This window comes from Haliaeetus albicilla, chromosome 6 (assembly GCF_947461875.1).
Source record: "Haliaeetus albicilla chromosome 6, bHalAlb1.1, whole genome shotgun sequence".
NCBI lineage: Eukaryota > Metazoa > Chordata > Aves > Accipitriformes > Accipitridae > Haliaeetus > Haliaeetus albicilla.
In genome coordinates, this window is record NC_091488.1 from 15,965,692 (window position 1) to 15,984,732 (window position 19,041).

The following is a 19,041-nucleotide window of genomic DNA, read 5'->3' on the forward strand; positions in this document are numbered from 1 at the left end:
CATCACTAGCGCATCTGTGGGTCGCCCACGGGTGACCGAGTCCAAGGTGGCAGGGTGCCACATGGCACCTCCCCATGCATGTGTCGGAGCCTGGGGGAGGAGCGGGAGGCCACCAGCGTTGCCCTCTCTTGCCCTCACCGTGGTGACTAACGCGGCCAAACATAGAGCAGGGACTAGGTTGAAGCAGGTAGAAAGAAAATAAAGGCAGAGAGGAGAGAGTGTGAAAACAGGTTTTCCTGGAAAAGGGAAGGAAATATATCCATGGAAAAAAAGAAAGAAAGAAAGAAAGAAAGAAAGAAAGAAAAAACAGCTGTGCTAATTCTTGTGCTTGTTTGATCATGTTCAGAGCCTCCTAAACTCCCATGGAAGGGAACGGTTTTGTTTCGTGAGGGTGGTGCATACTGAGTGCATGTCCATGTGATTTTTGTATTTGTACATTAAACATTTCCCCAAGATGTAATTCCTTCCCTCCTGCACTTGGAATAAAGTGACTTTACAAGAAGGACTGCCTCCAAACAGCAAGCAAAGGAGGGCTGTTGGGGCAAGATAGGGCAAATGTAAATGTGTCTGAGCTAGCTGCTCCACCCAGCCTCTCATCTTTATATGAAAAAAAAAAAAAAATGTTTCCAATAACCGAAACAGGCAAGGTCTGATCTGCACAGACGGTCTGCAGGCATTTGCCCAAGAAGCTGACGGTTGGCTGGTACATCCTCATCTGATTTATGTTGTGTGTGTGTTAAGCCTTAAATTGTTGAGTCTCTGGCTGGCTGCAGTGGTATTACTGGATGGTTGGTGTATGTTTTCAGCTCACAGAGCTGGCTCTGATACTGGGGTTGTTGGCACTGAATCAATTCCAATCTCACACCTGTCTGAGACAATGAAGGCCTTGTTGCACACATCTCCACCAAAGGCTGTCATACAACTTATTTTTCACATTTGAAGAAGAAGGAAAAAAAAATAAGGGGAAGACTGAGGAAATGCTGTCTCCTCACAAGACACGTTCCCTATGCGTGGATGCAGCATGCCCTTCATTTCTTTATGGGAAAACATATTTACAAAACAAAGCCAGTGGAGTGCTTATGGAAAGTATAGCTTAATCCTGGCAGTTCAATGTGACTAAGGCTTGGTGTCCAGGGACTTAGTCTGTAGGACCTTGCCTGGTGGATTAAGCATGGGAGACAGGCACCTAGTTTGTCACACTCTTACTGGAAAGCTCACCTCCAGCTGTTAGTGCTATTAGTAGCTTCTTATCAGTGTTCCTAGCACCTGTGCCATTTACCTAGCATTTGGGGGCAATTTCTTGACATCTCAGAGGTTGTGAAAGGTGCTGGGCTCAGATGCCAGCGTGGCTGAGATCCTCTGCTTCCTGGCACTGAAGCCGTTCAGCCTGGGTGGAGGATCAGCCTGGCTCCAGACACCATTCACTCCTGAGTTGAAGGCAGGAGTCTTGTCTTTGTCTTGGTCATCCATCTTTGCCCTTGTAGTCTCCCTTCATCCACTCTTCCTCCTCCAGTTCTGTTGCACAGATGTCTTAGATGTGCAATCCTCTGGAAACTGTAATGTTTTAGAGGCTTTTCCTGCCCTTGCAGGTTTTTTTCCATTTACTATGTTAATGGCAATTTTTCACCAACTCAGACAGGACACATGTGGCTGAGCATTTCCTTGGAGTGGGAGTTCGCTCCCTACTGCTGAAACAGCCAGAAAATGCAGAGTGGCCTTCCAGACTCTCCCCACATACCTGTTTGTCATGTACCAGCAAAGGCTAACTGAGCCTGCTGATTCAGCAGAACTGCTGCGGTGCTGTTAGTGACTGGGTCCACCTGTCCAGGGGAAGGACTGGTTGTGCAGTTCAGAGGCTTTCCTATGTCCTTTTTCTACACTTTCTAGCCCAATCTCCTTCATTTTTGCCAGGCCCATCACTGGTTGCATCACCGGGACTGTGCAGATGGGAGTGGGTAGATGGAGGGCTGGGTAGAAGGGGTGGCATGAAATGCAACACAGTCTTGTGTTCTCGTTCCTCCTCATCTTGACTTTTGCAGTCTCCATTCTTTACCCCAAAACATCTTTCAAAGAGGAATGTGGGAAGGAAAAAAGGAGGGAGTGAGGTCCTGCAACCCTGCTCGTATCCAGTGAGTTTTGAAAGGTGCAGAATTAGACCAAAAGACAGCTCTTCTGCCAATGTAAGTTGGCCTTGCTCTACTAACTAGGACAGCTGAGGATCTGCCCTTGCACCTTGTTGGGGTGGTCTTCAGCATAAAAATAAATGATTAGCTATGTAATGAGTGAATATAAAGACAGATGGTGAAGTATACTTCTGTTGGTACTTGCATGCCTTTGTTTAAGAATACAGAAAAAGGCCCTGCGGTGATGAAATGCAGACGGGAGCGTGATGTTATCTTGCACCTATAAACCTCGCTCTGAGTCCACTGGTGGCCACTATCCAGAACTGCTGAGTTCAGACACACTGGCTTGTACTAAGTAGAAATGGCGCTTTCAGTCTTCAGTAAACAGCATTTTTGCCGCAGGGCCCAAATCCTTCAAACATTTGCCTAGGTAATTGTCTGTTTTTGCCTTCTAGTGTCTCATCATCAGCTTATCTGTAAGTTCAGACTGGCTAAATGAGCATGTGAGGATGGGGAAGAGCTGCTGGAGGATGGGGGAATAAACCATTTCATATTTAATTCACTGGCAGGAGACACTAATGTGAGTGCAGCTAAGCGATCATTTTAGGATCACGTTGGGGAAAAAATGAGTAATACAGCATATTAATTTAAACAGATTAAAGAGCTGCACAAATAAATGAAGGGGGGTTTGTTTTATTTCTCTGGCAGTCCCAAAATATCAACAACTGCAAAACAACAACAGCAAATATATAATTTCTGGTTGAATTTCAATGAATTGTGTGTTGCCAATTTTTAAAATTGTGAAAATGTAGACAAAAAATATTTCAATTAGGGCAATTTCTGAAGTTGGTTTTTTTTTTCCCTGACCAAGCCAACAATCTGTAACCTACAATAACCTTGTTTCTTGCCATCACATTGAAATTTTACATTAAATGTAAATGCCTTCTTTGGTCTTACTTTTACTGTTACTTAAATAATTATTTAATATTTGCTTACATGTCATGATTATGTTTAGCTTTGAGATAGTTTTTTATACAGGAAAAAGTTCCTTTTGCTTATAATGATTACTTGTGATCTTACTCTCCATGCCACAGTTGTCTAAAACTGCTCAGTTCAGCACATTCAGTGGAGTTTAGCTGTGTTTAGCTAAGTTTCTAAAAAGTTTTTGATGTGTCAGTGTTTCATAGGTTTGCAACTGCTAACAGACAACAATAATTTTACATATTTCTGAGCAGACAGGCTAGTCACAGGGTGTAATTTGAAAAGAGGTTATAGCAAGCTAGACTTTTCAAGCCGTTCAGAAGTGTTTAGTATATTAAAAGTTAATTTTTAAGCTGTTTAATAGAGAAAGTGAAACAAAACTGTTATTTGTGTAAAACATCACACACTTCCTATTCCAAAAAGAAATCTTCCTCAGTGTAGCAACACAACAGCTGTTTGTTGGTTAATACTGGGAATTACTTTATTTCTTCCACACTGGGACATTTTGCAACATTTGACATGTGTTGACACTTCTTTTCTATACTGGATTACAATTTTCCTTCAACACTGTTATTCCTTACTCCACCCATTCTGGTAGCACCTACGTGCACACAAACCAGAAATTACGACTGGGACGTAGGTACACAAAATTTGGGGCCGCAGCGCACACTTCCAAGTAGCCTGGTTGTCCCGGGTCCCCTGCAGGAGGAACTCCAGGAGAAGGGGCAGGGAGGTGTGCGGGAGTTGGGGCATCAGCAGGCTCCCCCCAGGTCTCCTCCAGGCATCACTGCCCTGATAGGTGGCACAGGCGCATCCCCCCTGTTGGGGGCAGACCCCTCTCCGACCGCCCCGATGGAGAGTCCGTGTCCCGGACATTGCTGGCTGAGCCCTGCATGTTCAAAGCCCTGCACCTGCTTATTCAAGGGTCTCGGTTTTGGCACCTTGCTTTGGAAGGACTGCCGAGGGGCTTCAGCCCTGCAACAGCTTCTCTGTGTGTTGATTTCCTGAGTTTCTGCTTGGCATCTTCAGTAGCACTAAAGAGAGAAGCACTTTTAACTTCAAAGCTTATGCTGCCTCTATCTTGTGCCCTTCAGATTTAGATCTAGCTTGCTCTGAAATCAAGCAGTGTAACATTTAAATATGGCCAGCAGAGCGACCGTGCAAGCTGAGCTGGACCTAGTGCATGTTTTGAGCACTTCTGCTCCCGCAACAGTGGCAAAGGGTTGAACACAGAGATGAGTCTTTACCTTCCTTTTATTCCTTCTTCCTCTGTCTGTACTTCTCCAGCCCCTCTGATTCAGGGGGGGAGTCAGGAGATGTCCTGCTGCCACCCGCCGGGGCCATAGGTCGGGTGGAATTGGTGATGGCCGCAGCGCGGCAGGATGCTGCATTCCTCGGCTACACAGCAAGTGCCAAGGGATTTCGTAAAGGAAGCAAAGCATTTCTTAAACGGTATTTTAAATGTATTTCTGGACTGAATGCCCCTGACAACCCAGTGAGTTGGGGCTTTCAGCACATACTTCTGGGCTTGACTCATTTTCCATTTCAGTTTTGCAGATCTCCTCAAAACCAGCTTGACAGTTTAGAGGAGCAGATCATTTAATAGAGTTTTCAACAAGTCCATTTTACTTTCGTACTGTAATGAGCAACAGCTTCTTAGTTACCTCCTTTTTAAAAAAATCCATGCATCGTTCTAAGTCAAACTGACTTTACAAATATATGTTCACATGAAGAAGACCTTATTTCACCTTGTAAATCAAAGCTGCACTCTGGAGAGAGGTTTCATACCACTGGGCTCAGTATCATTTTTCTCAAGGTGACCTCAGTTGTTAAAGTATGAAGGTTGCATTTGATATGTCACTTACTTTCTCTAAGTCAATAAAATGAACCAGTGTGTCTTTAGATCATCAGAGATCTGCTTATTACCAAAAGTTGTTTTAATCCTGATTTGTGTTGGAATTTAAAAGAATCCAAGCAGATTTCATTTTCCATCCTGAATAAGGGTTTGGAGGGTGATACTCCACTGTGTGTGCAGAGTGCCCCTGGATGAATTCTACTTTATTAGTTTATAGGCTTTCTTCTGAGCACTTGGGATGAGATCATGAAAGTGTAAATGACTGTTATCTTCAAAGGCCTCTTTTATACTGACAAAACTCCACCTTACCGACTTGTATTAATAATCTATTGCAGTCCTAATTAGTTCACATCAAGGTCAGTGTTTTGTGGTGGATAAAATGACTGTAAGCTCCAGAGAGTAAGTTTCTTCTTCCACTACTTTCATGTTGAAAAAGAGGAGGGAGCACTGAAAGTGTAAAAGAAGAGATTGATGAGGACTTTTTGTTTATCTGTAGGCTAAAGAACTTTAATATGGAGTAATTAGTTCACATCATCAGGAGCAACCTGTAAGATACCTGAAGCCACATTGTAGTCATCCCTTTATCACTGTGGCCCCCAGTGGACTGCAGAGACTTCCTCATTCAACTCTGCTCTTTTTTTAATGGCGTCGGTTTTCCAGTGGGAATAATCCAGCCAAAGAACTTTCAGCCTCATATTTAATTGTCTCGAAATGTAGACACAAAGCTAGGAAATGCTTCACTGTAACACGACCTCATGACTGCCTTCTCGAACACCCTAAGGCAGAGTCCCGCTCAGGCAATGGCTCTGGGGCTGGGCACCAGGGTATCAGCAATCCCCTCGCAGGACCAGCAGGGTCAGGTCCAGCCCACAGGCATGGAGGGTATTGCCCTAGAGAGGAAGGTGCGGATAATCCTCTGTCTGCAAGTAGTGACTCAACGTGACTTCCAGGTCCTGGCCCAGGAGATATCTCTCCACTTCCTTTGGTCTTGCTCCACCCCATGAAAGAGAAACTTTGGAGGTATAACCAGGCTGGGATTCATTTCACCTAACTTTAGACATCCGTGTTTCATGTGTCTCTGTGTGACACAGTCATCTGGTATCCCTGCGATCGGGGAGAGAAACAGCTGTTCTTCGGGTGTGATTCACCCGCCTGCCTTGGCTTAGATGTCTCCCTTCGGATGAAATGACTTGCACCCCACAAGCGTCTCTTTTACCTTGTTGGCAATAAAGTCTAGAGTCTAGACAAGTAGCTCAGAGGTAGACACCTACATTGTACATCTCTCAGGTGGGATGAATCCTCCCCTGAGAGCCAGGACACCAGGAGACAGCATTACACTTTGTACACAATCAGCACCATAGTTCTGTGTCTGCATTTCCAGGGCATGAAATACCTGCCCAAGGCAGGCTGAAAGCAGCTGCTCTCACCAGCAGCAAGGTAGTGAGGTGGGCTAATTGACCTGCTTCTCGGTGAACATTGTACCCACCTGAGCCCTACGCTTCAGGTAGAACACTTTCAAGATGTGAGCTAACTAGGACAAAGTGGATACATCTACCCCAAGCTGTTTTTACAGGTGAACTTTCCCCGCCGGGGTGACATCAGGTAATTCGCATGTGCTCTGACTCAGCCAAGCACTGAGCTCTGTGCCCCGAGTGCTCTGCTGAGCTGGAGCCGTGCTTTCTGCATGCATCAGTTCTCCGTCTGCTAGAATGAGGATTGCAATAACACCCTTCCTCAGAGGGCAGCGTGAGGATCAAGGAATTAATTAGCTGGGAGGCGATCACGTACTAGTGAGGTTCAGGGAAAGGCACAGAGGAGAGCAGTAGCTGGGACCTAGAGCAGCAGAAGGGAGAAGCTGGGGAGAGGACAAGCGGGATAGGAACAGAGGTGCTCTGTTGTCCGGCAGGGTTTGTCATATGGACCCTGGCAGCAGGTCAGGGGAAGCTGCCACAGTCCCCATACGATTCCCCTCCAGACTTGGAGAGACGTGATTTCTAGGTGAATTTACCGAGATGGACAAGGGAGCAGTAACACGCCCCATAGGTCCCATCCCCTGGTGCCTGTACAGGTCACCATAGATCATACGCCCTCCCAGCAGCACACAACCTGCTCTCTCCCTAGTGCCTCAGAAGTGAGAGGAAACCACAGTGCCAGGCAGCAAGTAGACAAGTGTGTGTGCATGTACACACGTGTATGTGTACATACACGTGTGTACGTGCTTGTACTGGTATCCTTCTGCCCAAGCCATGGGGCTCTCTGCATCGCATCACCTCTCAGGCTGGGCACAATATGATGAAGGGTGAAGTCTGCTCACCGCCAACATCCACATGGTATCTGTCCCTGATTTCCTCACTGTTTCAGTTTGTGCTTTAGCAGTACGCTTAGAGATAGGGAAGAACACTGCAGCAGCATCAAGTCTGGCGGCATGTCTCCTCCAGGGGAGCCAAAAGAGTGGAAGGTCAAGGTTGAATTCTTTTACTTCATTCCTTATTGATGCGAAGAGGGAGGGAAGAGGAGGATGGGTGGTGGAATGGAGTCTCCCTCTTGAACAAATAACTGCAGCTCTCCAGGGTGACTCATACCTCTGAAGACAAAGAACAATGCATCTTCAATTTGCAAAACTCAGCTTTCCAACTTCTGCATGTCACTGGCACCCAGAGACTTTGCAGTTTGCCCATAATGCCATCACGTTCTTCAAAGCAGCAGTGACGCCAGCCCAGAAGGAGTGTGCTTACTCAGGAGGAGAGATGGTTTATATTTCATTTGAGCAGCTTATGTACTAACCTGCTAGGGCAGCACATAACGTTGATTGTGAAATCAGAGTTTTTCACAGTTTGGTATTTGGAGTTGTCTGCACTTCCTGATTCTGGCACCAAGTTAGCAATGAGACCTGAGAGGTTTTTTAGGTGACCCCTACCCCACAGCCAGTTGCCATTAACTAAAATGCTACTTGTTTATTTACAGAGCATTATGCATATACGGTTCTGCTAGTCTAGGCAGCTAATTCAGGCAGCTTTAAACTGGATGGAATACACACTTCTCCTTCTATCTCCAAAATATACACAGCTAGAACAGGTCCTTTCTCCTGCTGCCTTTGGTGTCATCTCCAGGTATCTTACTATCATTGGAGCACTGACTTTCTTGACATGGACATGAAAAGAGTGAAAGAAATTCAAACAAACCATTAGGATGTATTGTTTGGTTTTCTCCCTTCCCTGCCATCTGTTTCTAAAGAAAAGCTAGCAAAACATCTTCATGTAAGACCTCAGTCTTTCACTACATTCAGCACTGGAGGACTGATATTCTCAGAGGCACTGGCAGATTTGCATAATTTTTGTCCTCAAGACCCTTTCTAGTGCAGTGCTGAAAAGAAACGAGGTAACACAGAAGATGAGTCAGGGGTAGATGATGCACAGAAACTGAATGCAAAGTACTGAATGAACAGTAGAAATGGTGCTCTGCACCCCAGCACCTAATCATACCACTCTTTGTCTGTGGTTTGCCATGATCTTTACTATATGCTCGATCCTTCTCAGGGGCTGGTACCCTCCTGTATATCCATGCAGCACCTAGCATGCTTTAGGAATTTCTGCATCAACTCTAAGCACCGCAGCTAGAGCAAACAGCCTCAGCAACTGGATTTTGAAAAGTTTCTGCTTGAGGCTGATTTTTTTCTTCTTTATTCTCGAGAGTGCGATGCCTCAGTGTGGAGAAACTGCCTCATTCTCCTAGCCCACAGGCAGACTTTTAGAGGCTCAAATGCCTCTAGAACTTCTCTAGCCTTTGCAATGCTTCACAAAACCACAGTAATACTGAAATAAAATGAAAGCAAACATTGAGGCAGGAGGTCATTGCCAAAGATGTCTCTCCCGGGGAATAGCTGGGGATTTGGGTGGCTTTTCCACCCCCTCCCCACCTTAAAAATTTCCAGACACGCGACATATCTGTCACTGTCGTTCTCAATCAGAATAAGTCCTGTCACCTGTTAGCAATCTAAAAGGGGCTTTTCAAGGCTGTGGAGAGGAGTGAATGCTCATCTCCTATAAATTTCCAGTAGAAATTAGAAGACTTTGAAAAACTTTCCCTGCAGGCAAATCAGAGCTCGCACCCACCTCTGTGAAACCTGCAGGTCTCCCAGCTGTTGCACTGGGAGGTGGCTCTGTGGTGTGACAGTGGTTTCCACAGCCTGGCACACAGAGGGAAACCACCCTGCAGGGTGAAGTAGCTGCTGGTGGAATTTTACAGTTTGTGCTGTAATTTTCCAGCTCCTCATGTTCCAGTGCTGAGAGGTATGAGAATACCAGCCTTGTGCGGCTGCTGCCACTGCCAGTGATGAACTTGTCCTTTGGAAAGTCCCCCTTATTTAAGCTACTGACTAATTCCTTCAGCTGCTGGGAGATGACACACCTTTTCGCGGTGCTGCATTGGGCTGAGGATTTGCTGGGTCCTGAGTGAGGGAGGGAGATTGAGTCATTTCAGATGCCTTGCTTCAGAGAGACACTAGGTCAGACTTATGCAGGAACCATATCACGGTCCCTTGTGCTTCTCACACCTTCACCTGCAGCTGCTGGGGCTAGGAGGTAATGCAATAAGGCAAGCAGGAAGAAGAGGCAGAGACAGGCATGTAAGAGGTGTTGGCAAAGCGGGGAAGGAGGAAAGACTGCGTTGAAGTTTTTAGGCAGGCGGCATCTTTCTCTTGAGCACAAAACTACCCAGAGTATTTCTGTGCTCATAGTCCGTTTCCTCTATTAAGCAAGACACCTCTCTGAATGAACAAGTCTCATCAAGACCATTCCTGCCTTACACTCAAAGGAAAGTAAAGTCACACTATAAAAAGTGTTTCCCTTTGGAAAGATTAGCAAATCAGACTCGGGGGGGGGGGGAGGGGAGGGCGGTGGACAAATCCCAGACTCAGAAAAGCCTTTCAAAGCAGTTAAGGATCCGACTCTCTCCTTGTCTGCCTCCGAGTTTGACACCGGTAAACTAATCCCAGCTTTCATTCACCCCATGTCTTCTGCCAGTTGCTGCCTTTAAAGTGCTTGCCAGGATGGTAGAGGAATTGCAAAGCTCGATGCTATGCGACTTTTGGGGTTTGTTGCGTATGACTGACAGAAATTTTTGCAACTTGAGAAAAAAAGTCTGGCAACAGCAACGGATATTTCGCAATTCATCTTCATCTCGCTGTGCCGAGGATGGGGGGGATTTTCACTGACATGGATAGTGGCTAACTAGCTGCTCAGTACTCGGGGCTGCCTCCTTTGTCTCCCCGGACCCTGCCTTGGGAAAAATCACTTGTAGAAGGTAGTTTGTCCAGGTAATCATATTTTCAAGCAGGCAGGTGCCATTTCTGAGGCAGAGGGGCGAGGGAGGAGAGAGGACATGCAGGCAGCCCACGTGCAAGTGCAGCCCAGCAGAAAGGGGAAGGTGGAAAGCGGGCAGCCTGGCTGAGTCAAAGGCATACCTGCTCCCTCCCGGGCTGCTGCCGGCTTCACCGCCATCCCGCCTTGCGCCACGGCGTACTGACTCACATCCTGCTGCTCCTTTCTGAAGCTTCCAGGAACATGCTGTATCATACTGAGATTTGGCCACGCAGCGCCTCTTGGCTGGGTGCAGGCAGCAATGTCTGACCTGCAGTGACACACGTAGAACCGTCTCTCTCTGCGCTCCAAAGGGCATAAAACAGATTCAGAGGTGCACGGGATCCAGCTCAGCGCAAGCCAGGCGCGTCCACATAAGTATTTTCCCTTTCGGCTCGTAGGTGCAGTGGGACCTCTTATCTGATTTGAATTCGAAGCTTAAACCTTTTAATAGGGCTAAACTGAAGTATTTTCTGATCAGAATATAAAATCTTGCAGGGGTTTTCTTTTAGGCAGCCTGGTATGGATTGTTATATTTGTTATATAGAAATGATGAGGTGAAAGATATTTTTGCTGTCATCTCAAGCAACGTCCTGATGTGGTACGATGAATCACTGCATTTCCACTGAAACTTGCAGATTTATACCTTCCAAGTGCCTGACAGCATCACAGCGTTTTCTTTTGGAGGGAGAGGGGGTGTTGTCTTACATTTTAAAGCGTGTGCCCCCTCTGAAAAAGAGTCACGTCAAAGCAGCATCCCAGGACTTCGTGTTTATTACGTCCCAGTGATTTCTGCGTCCCGTATGCTCAGGATCAGTTCTACAGACGAAAGGATGTTGCGTGCGAGCTCAGGAGATATGCTGTGGTTTCGACTGAGGTCTTGACCCATCCTCTTGTGCTCTGAGCACGAAGGGAGTTCTTCTCTTTTTGTACTTGGCTATGGGTAACAACTCTGGAAGCCAAAACACGTCCTGTGTCACACTAGGACAACTCCACTGCCTGGCAGGTGCTCGTTTGCCCTGCTGAACCGTGCCGGCCCTGCTGAGCCAGGCTACCTTCAGGTCTGGGCGTACGTGTCTCCCCCGTGCTCCTGGAGAAGCCCCGAGCCCCGAGCTGCCCCTGGGAGAGATGCTACCTCTGTGCGGTGACCGCGCAGCGCTGCAGCCAGGCTAGCGACGAAGAGGCGTCAGCAGAGGTCGTGCGGAGGGCTGCGGCGGCTCCGCCGAAGCGCCCGCTCCAGCGGGGTCTCTCGCAGCGCGGGCGCCGGCGGCGGCGGGGCCGCCGCGCCCCCCGCCCGGCGCGGGGAGCCCGGGGAGCCCGGGGCGCGGGGAGCCCGGGGCTCGGAGCCGGGCGGCCGCCGCTTTCTGCAAGGTCTCCACTGCCACCTACTGATAGACCCCGCTGGCCGTGGCATCTCTCGGTGAGAGCGGCGACCCGCCGCCCTCCGCCTCCTCCGGGTCAGGCTTTTAATTTTCCACGGCGAAAATGGCCGGGAAAAATGCTGAATGGTAGGACCGGGGGGAGCGTCGCGGAAAGGGGAGGCCGGCTTGCTTTTTTCGCCGGGTCTCTAACCAAAGCTTGTTTCGTCAAACTGTTAAACGTTATGCAACATTTGTGCAGCTTAATTACAACTTTTTAAAACAAGCCGAACGCAACCTTTTTCGCGGCAATAAAACATGACGAGGCATGAAAGATGGTTCAATACTTTCTGCTTAATAGCTTGTTAGGCATGAGGCTAGAGGCCCAGAGCTCGTGACTACACAGCAAGGTGTGAATTATTGCACCATAATTCTCGCCCCGGAGTGCTTTATTGCAATTAATAACTGTTTTCATGTTTTAAATACATTTTCTCACACCATAAAAAGCAGAAATGGAAAGTACTTGCTAATGGGAGAAATACTGGGAGGATTCAGCGCAGATTACCAACTGGAGCAACTTCCTTGGTTTCATGCTATTTTTGATCTGCCTTTAAATGATTTTGGAATCCTGTTTGGTTTTAAAACTGTATGGACCCAAAGCCCTGTTACTTCCCTTTGTTGACGCAGCTCTCCCTGCAAATCTCTTCACAGACGTTCTGAGTTGGCAAGCAACTCCCATTTATTTGCAGCATGTTTTCACCAAATTAACTTCAGCCACGCAAAGCCACACATTCAGTTCCCCACGCCAAGCTACTAACTTCTGAGATATGCACCTCTTTATTTTGAAAGCAGAAAAGAGATGGATTCAGAAAAAGTTTGCTGCCTTTTTGTGTAGCCTAGTCCTGTGGCAAACTTGAACCCATTCCAGTTTAATTTTGGGTAACCCGAAAGCTGAAGAAAAGCAGATAGCACCAAAAAAAAAAAAATGCTATTTGAGACCCTTGATCCAGATCCTACTGAAGGCGCTGAAAATGCAAACCTTGCCTTTACTGGGAGCTGTGTCTGCCTCTTGATACTGAAATGGTGCCATAAAAATGCTATTACAGTGATACTTTTCTCCACTTGTTATTAAAAAAACGTGAAGGTGATGCCTGGGGTTAGTCAGCACAACTTGCTTTAATATGTGTATATAATATAATGCACTACATTAACTTCACTGAATAGATTGCAACTTGCTAACCAGTCTGATGTCAAAAAGCCAATCTTTAAGAGCAAATACAGTGATTGGGAATACAGGTACCAAGATGGAAAATTGATTGGGAGTTTGAACTTTCACTTATGAAAGACTTAATGGGATGAGGAGATTAATAATGGGGGTCTCTTGGGCTGTCTGTCACTGTTTCAAGTACCCCAGAGGTCAGTAATAACAGCAAATGGAAGAGGCAGGTCAGATACCTTGGTAGTCTCTTTCCGGATGTTACTAGACAAGTACGTGGTCCGTTATCCGGTTTCCAGTTGGGACACAGCACAAAGCTAATTCTAGTAGCACTAAAAGGAAGAAACCACACTTCAATTTAGGCTTGTCAGTGTTTAGCAAATCCGTGACAAGGTCTTGCTTCCTCTTCTGCCACTGAGGCAGCTGCTGCAGCTTTTTCTGCATCTTCGTACTGTTGTTTCTTTGTTTATTGCACTTGGCACTGTTTTACGGACCAGGATCCCATGCATGCTGGGCAAAGTACAGAACAAAAACCATGCCCCTTGTCCTGAAGAGCCAGCAATGTAAGAAACAGGAGAAAAGTGGCAGACAGAGCTGCCCAACCACGCAATGACAGTTTGTAACAGGAGGAAACAGACGGGGCGCTCCCTCCTTTCAGCCTGAAAAACAAGGATGGGTGGCAGCACCCCCTTCGCACATACTCAGATCACTCTGAAGACAGACTTTTCCCTTCTTCTCTGCAGTGCTGACCTAAGGACAGAGCACCTGGAAGCAGGTGGTAAAACATTTCCAGCCAAAGGGGTTCCGTGGCTTCTGCAGTGACAGTGTTGCGCAGAGCCCTTGAGAGAGGTGACAGGGGAGGCTCTGTCACCTGTGGCATCAGCCTTGGCAGAGCACATCGAGGGCTCCCCAGGCAGGAGGACCGGCCGAGGGAGTTTCCATCCCTGGGCCGGGATCTCTCCAACGCACAGATGATTCTAGTACTCGGCCGCATTGCTGAACTGAAATCAATGGGATGGAGTACTGAAATAAGGGAGTAATGATTTAACTAACCCCATTTTAGAACTGGAACACACAGTGTCGTACCATTGCAACACTTGCTCTGCCAGTGCTTTGTGGTACTTATCCTAATGCTATCCCTGGAGACTGAATTCCCTCATCTGTCTCCCTGTCATCTTTAATAAACACTGACCATATATTAACAATGAGATGATGTGGTAATTCAGAATAAGACAGGCTTTGTGCCTATGTCTTTTTGTTTGTTTCTACTGAAGTCCATTTAATCTGATTGGATGTTGCTTTTAAAACAGCATGAGTCAACTGAATTTATTTTTAAGGTAGTCTGCCTGAAAAAAAATTAAATATTAATAATATCTGAATTTGAATATGTTACTCAGCAGAAAAATCTTTACAACACTTTAGTCTATTCTGCAAGTGACTTCACTAGGTATTTTTTAAAAGCTTGGAGTTTTGTATAAATCTTCCCTTCTAAACACATGAAACAAACAAAATGTAGAACTCATCTCCATAAAGCACAACAAAATAATAATTTCCAGATGGGCTTTCTGATGGAAGATCAAAGTCCTTCATCTCAGACTTGGGAAATTTCCCTTCCATGCTGGTATCAGTTTTATCTGAATGCAGTTCATCCAACATTTGTTTTTTTCAAAAAGGCAATTAGCTAGATAAAGCTGCAGGAGAATTCTCTTAGAGCTGAAGAAAATAGAAAATATTTTACTAAAAATAGTTCAAAAAATCTGGGTAGGTAAGGGGGGAGGAATCTTTCTCACTTTGATTTACACAAAAATCAGACTTTTCTATACACTGAAAAATGCCAGCTTCATATGCAAAGATGAAATAAGCAGAAAAGAGTTGTTTCTACATTGGTGCAACTGGTTTGGTCAAACTCCCTGCCATGCATCTCTGGTTTCAAATGTCAGCCAAACTAGTCGTGTGGCTAGAAAATCATAGGTTCGTGTTTTTCCATAAATGTTTTATGCATCTGTGCATTTTGAGATTTTGCTTCCAAGAAGCAGCAGTTTCTACAGAAAGCCTGTACTCATAGGGTGTCTGCATTTTCAGCTTAGCAGTGCCATAGAGTTTGTGTAAGGCTTTCTGTTTCTGAAGTTCAACCACTGCTAGTAGATGTACCCATCACTCTGAATTGTATTTCTGTATTGTAGCGTATACAAAATAGATGTACAAAATACCTGTTCATTTCATTAAGTCTGGGATTTTCAAAAGATTGAGGAAGTCAAATTCCCCAGTCCTATTCATCCACTGAGGAGGCTGCCTTCTGGAGGACACTAGTTTCACTCTCAATCTCCATCTCTCTCTCTCTCCCCGCCACCCTCCCTGCACACAAAATGTCCATCTTGTTTTTCTCTCTTTACATGCTTGCACAGAAACACAGTTCAGTATTTTTGTCTCCTTGGTGCCGTGCAAGACATGCCTTTTTGGCTAACAGGGCTGGAAACACACAGCCTGAAACATGAATGCATCTCAGCAGTGAATAGTCTTTCACCTTGGAAAGCTTAATCTGCTTTTCCTTGATCGCTTTTCCCTGCCCACCGTCAATGTGAAATATCAAAAAGCTTCACAAGAAAAAATCAACCGATCAAAACTCACAGATGCACAAATAATATTTTAGAAAGCAATTCATCTGAAGGTCTCTTGACAAAAGGGATTATGGAACTGAAATGTAATTATCTTGGCATTTAAGTTTCTGTTTCCACCATGTGGTTTGGGTCACATATTTGATTGCAAAGTTTTATCATTCAAAACAGCCTATAGGTCTCTTTTTCATTGCAGACACAAGGCAAGTACAGCCATCTCCACCATGGTCCTACGACCAGTCCTACCAGTACCTGGGCTCCATTGCCACCCCCTCCGTGCACCCCGCCACACCAATATCACCAGGCAGGGCTAGCGGCATGACATCCCTCACTGCAGAGCTTTCAAGCCGGCTGTCAAGTAAGTATCTAAAAGTTAGTCCCCCCGCACCAGGCCTCACCAAAGCCGCGAGGCTGACTCCAATGCAAACCGGTTGCAATATCCTAGGGTGCTGCCGCAGCTTTTCTCCAGTTGCAGTGAAGCCTATTGCAGGCCCTCTGCAGCAAGCCTTCTCCAACACTTTGCTGGGATTTGTGCAAAGAGTAAAGAAATACGGTTAGGGGCCCAACATATCATTGTCAAAAAAGAAAAAAAAAAAAGAGGAGAAAGCAGCCCTTTGAAGATGTATGGAACTATAAAAATAGAGTGCTGAAGACCTATCGTATGTGCCAAGAAATGAATGCCACAGGTATTTCAGTTCTGTTTCCTTCCCTCGCTCTAAATTCAGACCAGAGCACAGCAGGTTATGGGTGGACACACTGACTGCAGGATGGTCAGGTTTGACATTTTAAGTGTTGCACTGGATTGTCTTGTTACATCTTCGTCAAATTGTACTGCAGAGCTTTACAAGCCAACATAAAAATATAGCATGGAAGTGAAAGCTACCCCCCTGGTTTCCACCATACTCAACTGACCATCTGCTGACTCTAACCCACACATATTGAACCAATATGTGTGTGTTCAATAGCAGGAATTTTCTTAAAATGAATGAAAGCCATATAATTCAAATTTGCACACGGCTTTTACAAAAATATCTTCTTTGGCCGCACATATTGCTCTCATTTGAATACTCAGAGCTTCTTCTAAGATCAGAGAGAATCACTTGAACGTGCGCCAGCCTGTCCTATTGTTGTCATGTAGAGCCTGCTTTGAAAGAGTCACAGGGACGATGCCTACCAAAAGTAAATTATTTGTTAGGCCTGGGTGCTAATTACATCTTAGAGATAGCTGAAAATACAGGAAACCTTTCAGAAGAAAAATAAAAAAGGCAATTTCTTGTTTTAAAAGATGTCTATAAAAATTCTCATTCTTCATTGACATGCTCTTCTTTTAAAATGAAAAGTCTCCTTTTTACTTTCTCCCCTGTGTTTCCCTCCCTTTGGACACCTTTCCACTGGCAAAATGCAGAAGCGGAGAAAACGGAGAAGGGTGAAAAAAACATCTTCATAACAACCAGAAAATTTCAAATAAAACAAATAATTTCATCAAGTTTTTTACTTAGAAAAGTGATTTTTCTTGACAGAATTGTTTGAACTCAATATTTACCAGCTATTTTGATTTTCAAACCCTATACAGGGGTGCCTGATGCATGTGTACTTGTAGGGGTAGATACGTGAATCGGGCTGAACGGAGATGTTAATCAGATTTTACCTTTACCAGTATGGCAACTGAGGTTGCCTTCAAATGAGTGAATGCACTCAGTATTGAAATGCAATATTTTTTGCATTGCCATAGTGCCCAAATGTCAACATTGTGTACCAGGGCCCTTACTGTGCTGCTGCGCATGGTATGAGCGCCAAAGGCTTCCATGGTGGCTGCCCCCAGGAGTGCACAGTCTTAACAGAAGATAGCCTGTATGCATGGAGTAGCTGCATACTGTCTTTTTTTTGTGGCACATGGTGAGCATGGAGGTAGAGCACCGGTGCTAGGGCTTGTCAGTGCTTTTTGTGCCTGTGGTCAACATGATTTGCCTTGGGGCAGGCATAGTTTCTCCATGACTTGTGAAGAAACCTAGAAGAGCTTCATTCCCATGCCAGCATTCTTTCTTTCCTGTCTTAATTCTGTACATGGGGGCTCATCTCTACACATCTTAAGTGGTTTTTATAATGCTTCCAAAATGTTACTTCTATATTAAACGTCATTCAGTATTCCCAGAAAAATCTTTCACAGTATTTTCTCCCTAATCCCATTACTGTCACATACACTTGTTGTCTATCTAAGAAATTTCTCCTTGTCAGAACAAAGAGCAAATCTGAGAAGTTTTTTAGCCCCTACTATCTAAAGACACAGTGCCTCAAAAGAAAAAGCAAAGATATGGGACATCCTTGAAACACCTTGACATTAAGTCTCATTATTCTGCTTTTTGCCAAACTGGGCAGAAGAAACTCTCATCTGGTAAGTGATGTGTCCAGGCAGTTTCAAGAAGTTTGATTACTTTCTCAGGAATGAGGTGTGGAAGTACCATTTAAAATCTGGCAGGTTGTCAGATGCCATCTTCAAGCTTAGCTACTCCGAAGCTCCTGCCATTCCATATCGTAGTGTATCTTGCCCTGTTAAATCTAAAGGTGCTAGCGTTTAGGGGAAGGAAATGTGTTCAGGGGTCCCATTAATCTTCTGGAAAAAAATGGAACACAAACTCAAAAAGGAAGCATACAGCATGCGTCAGAGCTTTTCTAAGAAATTTATAGAAATTCATCAAAGTGTGCTGGCTGTGTCGTTGACGAGCTTTCACAACTTGGCGCTGCAGTGTGTCTGCTCTAGCTTTAAATCCAGTCAGAGCCAAGAGCTTTGTTTTCTCTCTGCTTCTTCTCATGAGTATTTCCTTCAGCGCATGGCTCCTCTTCTGCAGACTCCACGCCTTGTCTGACAGAAGAAGTTGTCTTCTGGAAAGATTTTTTCTTAATTATTATTGTTGTTATTTTAATCATGCATAGCTGCCAACTCTAGGGACCGACACCTTCCATTAATCTGAGTCATGATGAGGATCCTTCCTAAAGAGGCCATTATCTGCTCTGCTTGCACATCAGGGAAGGAGGCGATGGGACCAGGCATACTTCCACTGATGTCAGACAAAGCAGAGCAGAATTTGACTGTCCTATAAAACATTTCACTTAGCAGGATGAGAAAGGCTTCTAGCACACATGAAAGGAAGAAAAAAAGCTAACCTCTAAATATATCATTCTCCTTTAAAAAGGCAGTACTATTGTTGTCCTTTTTCACATACTGATTAGAGCCAAAATTTTCGGAAGTTAGTAACAATTACGTAGACATTATATGAGAACACAGATAGGAAGACCTTAAGTGAACCTGATTTATCTTGACTTCGGTAGTGTTGAGAGTCAATGGGGAACTGTGCTTCTAAGGGCTGAGAGCTGGACTGAGCCTGTGTGTGTAAACCCAGCCTGTGCACATTCGTGTACCCAAAGGACAATCTCAGCTCCACAGAGCTTCCCATTTGAGTTGGCAAATAACTGGGTGCAAGGAGAGATTACACAGAAACTGGACAATTTATATTTAGGTCCCATCAGGGTCCCCGGTG

At 45.3% G+C, this 19,041-nt stretch overlaps 1 protein-coding gene across 6 annotated transcripts in view; it reads left to right on the forward strand.

Moving 5' to 3' along the window:
- The window catches only part of RUNX1 (RUNX family transcription factor 1), a 174,914-nt gene that overhangs the window by 149,964 nt on the left and 5,909 nt on the right, over positions 1-19,041 (forward strand). For 4 of the 6 annotated variants that reach the window (XM_069785156.1, XM_069785153.1, XM_069785157.1 and 1 more), the window contains one exon: positions 15,684-15,863. In XM_069785156.1, the coding sequence (XP_069641257.1) occupies positions 15,684-15,863 (180 nt within the window). The remainder of the gene's footprint in view (positions 1-15,683; positions 15,864-19,041) is intronic. The other 2 variants (XM_069785155.1, XM_069785159.1) reach the window with 1 other exon arrangement.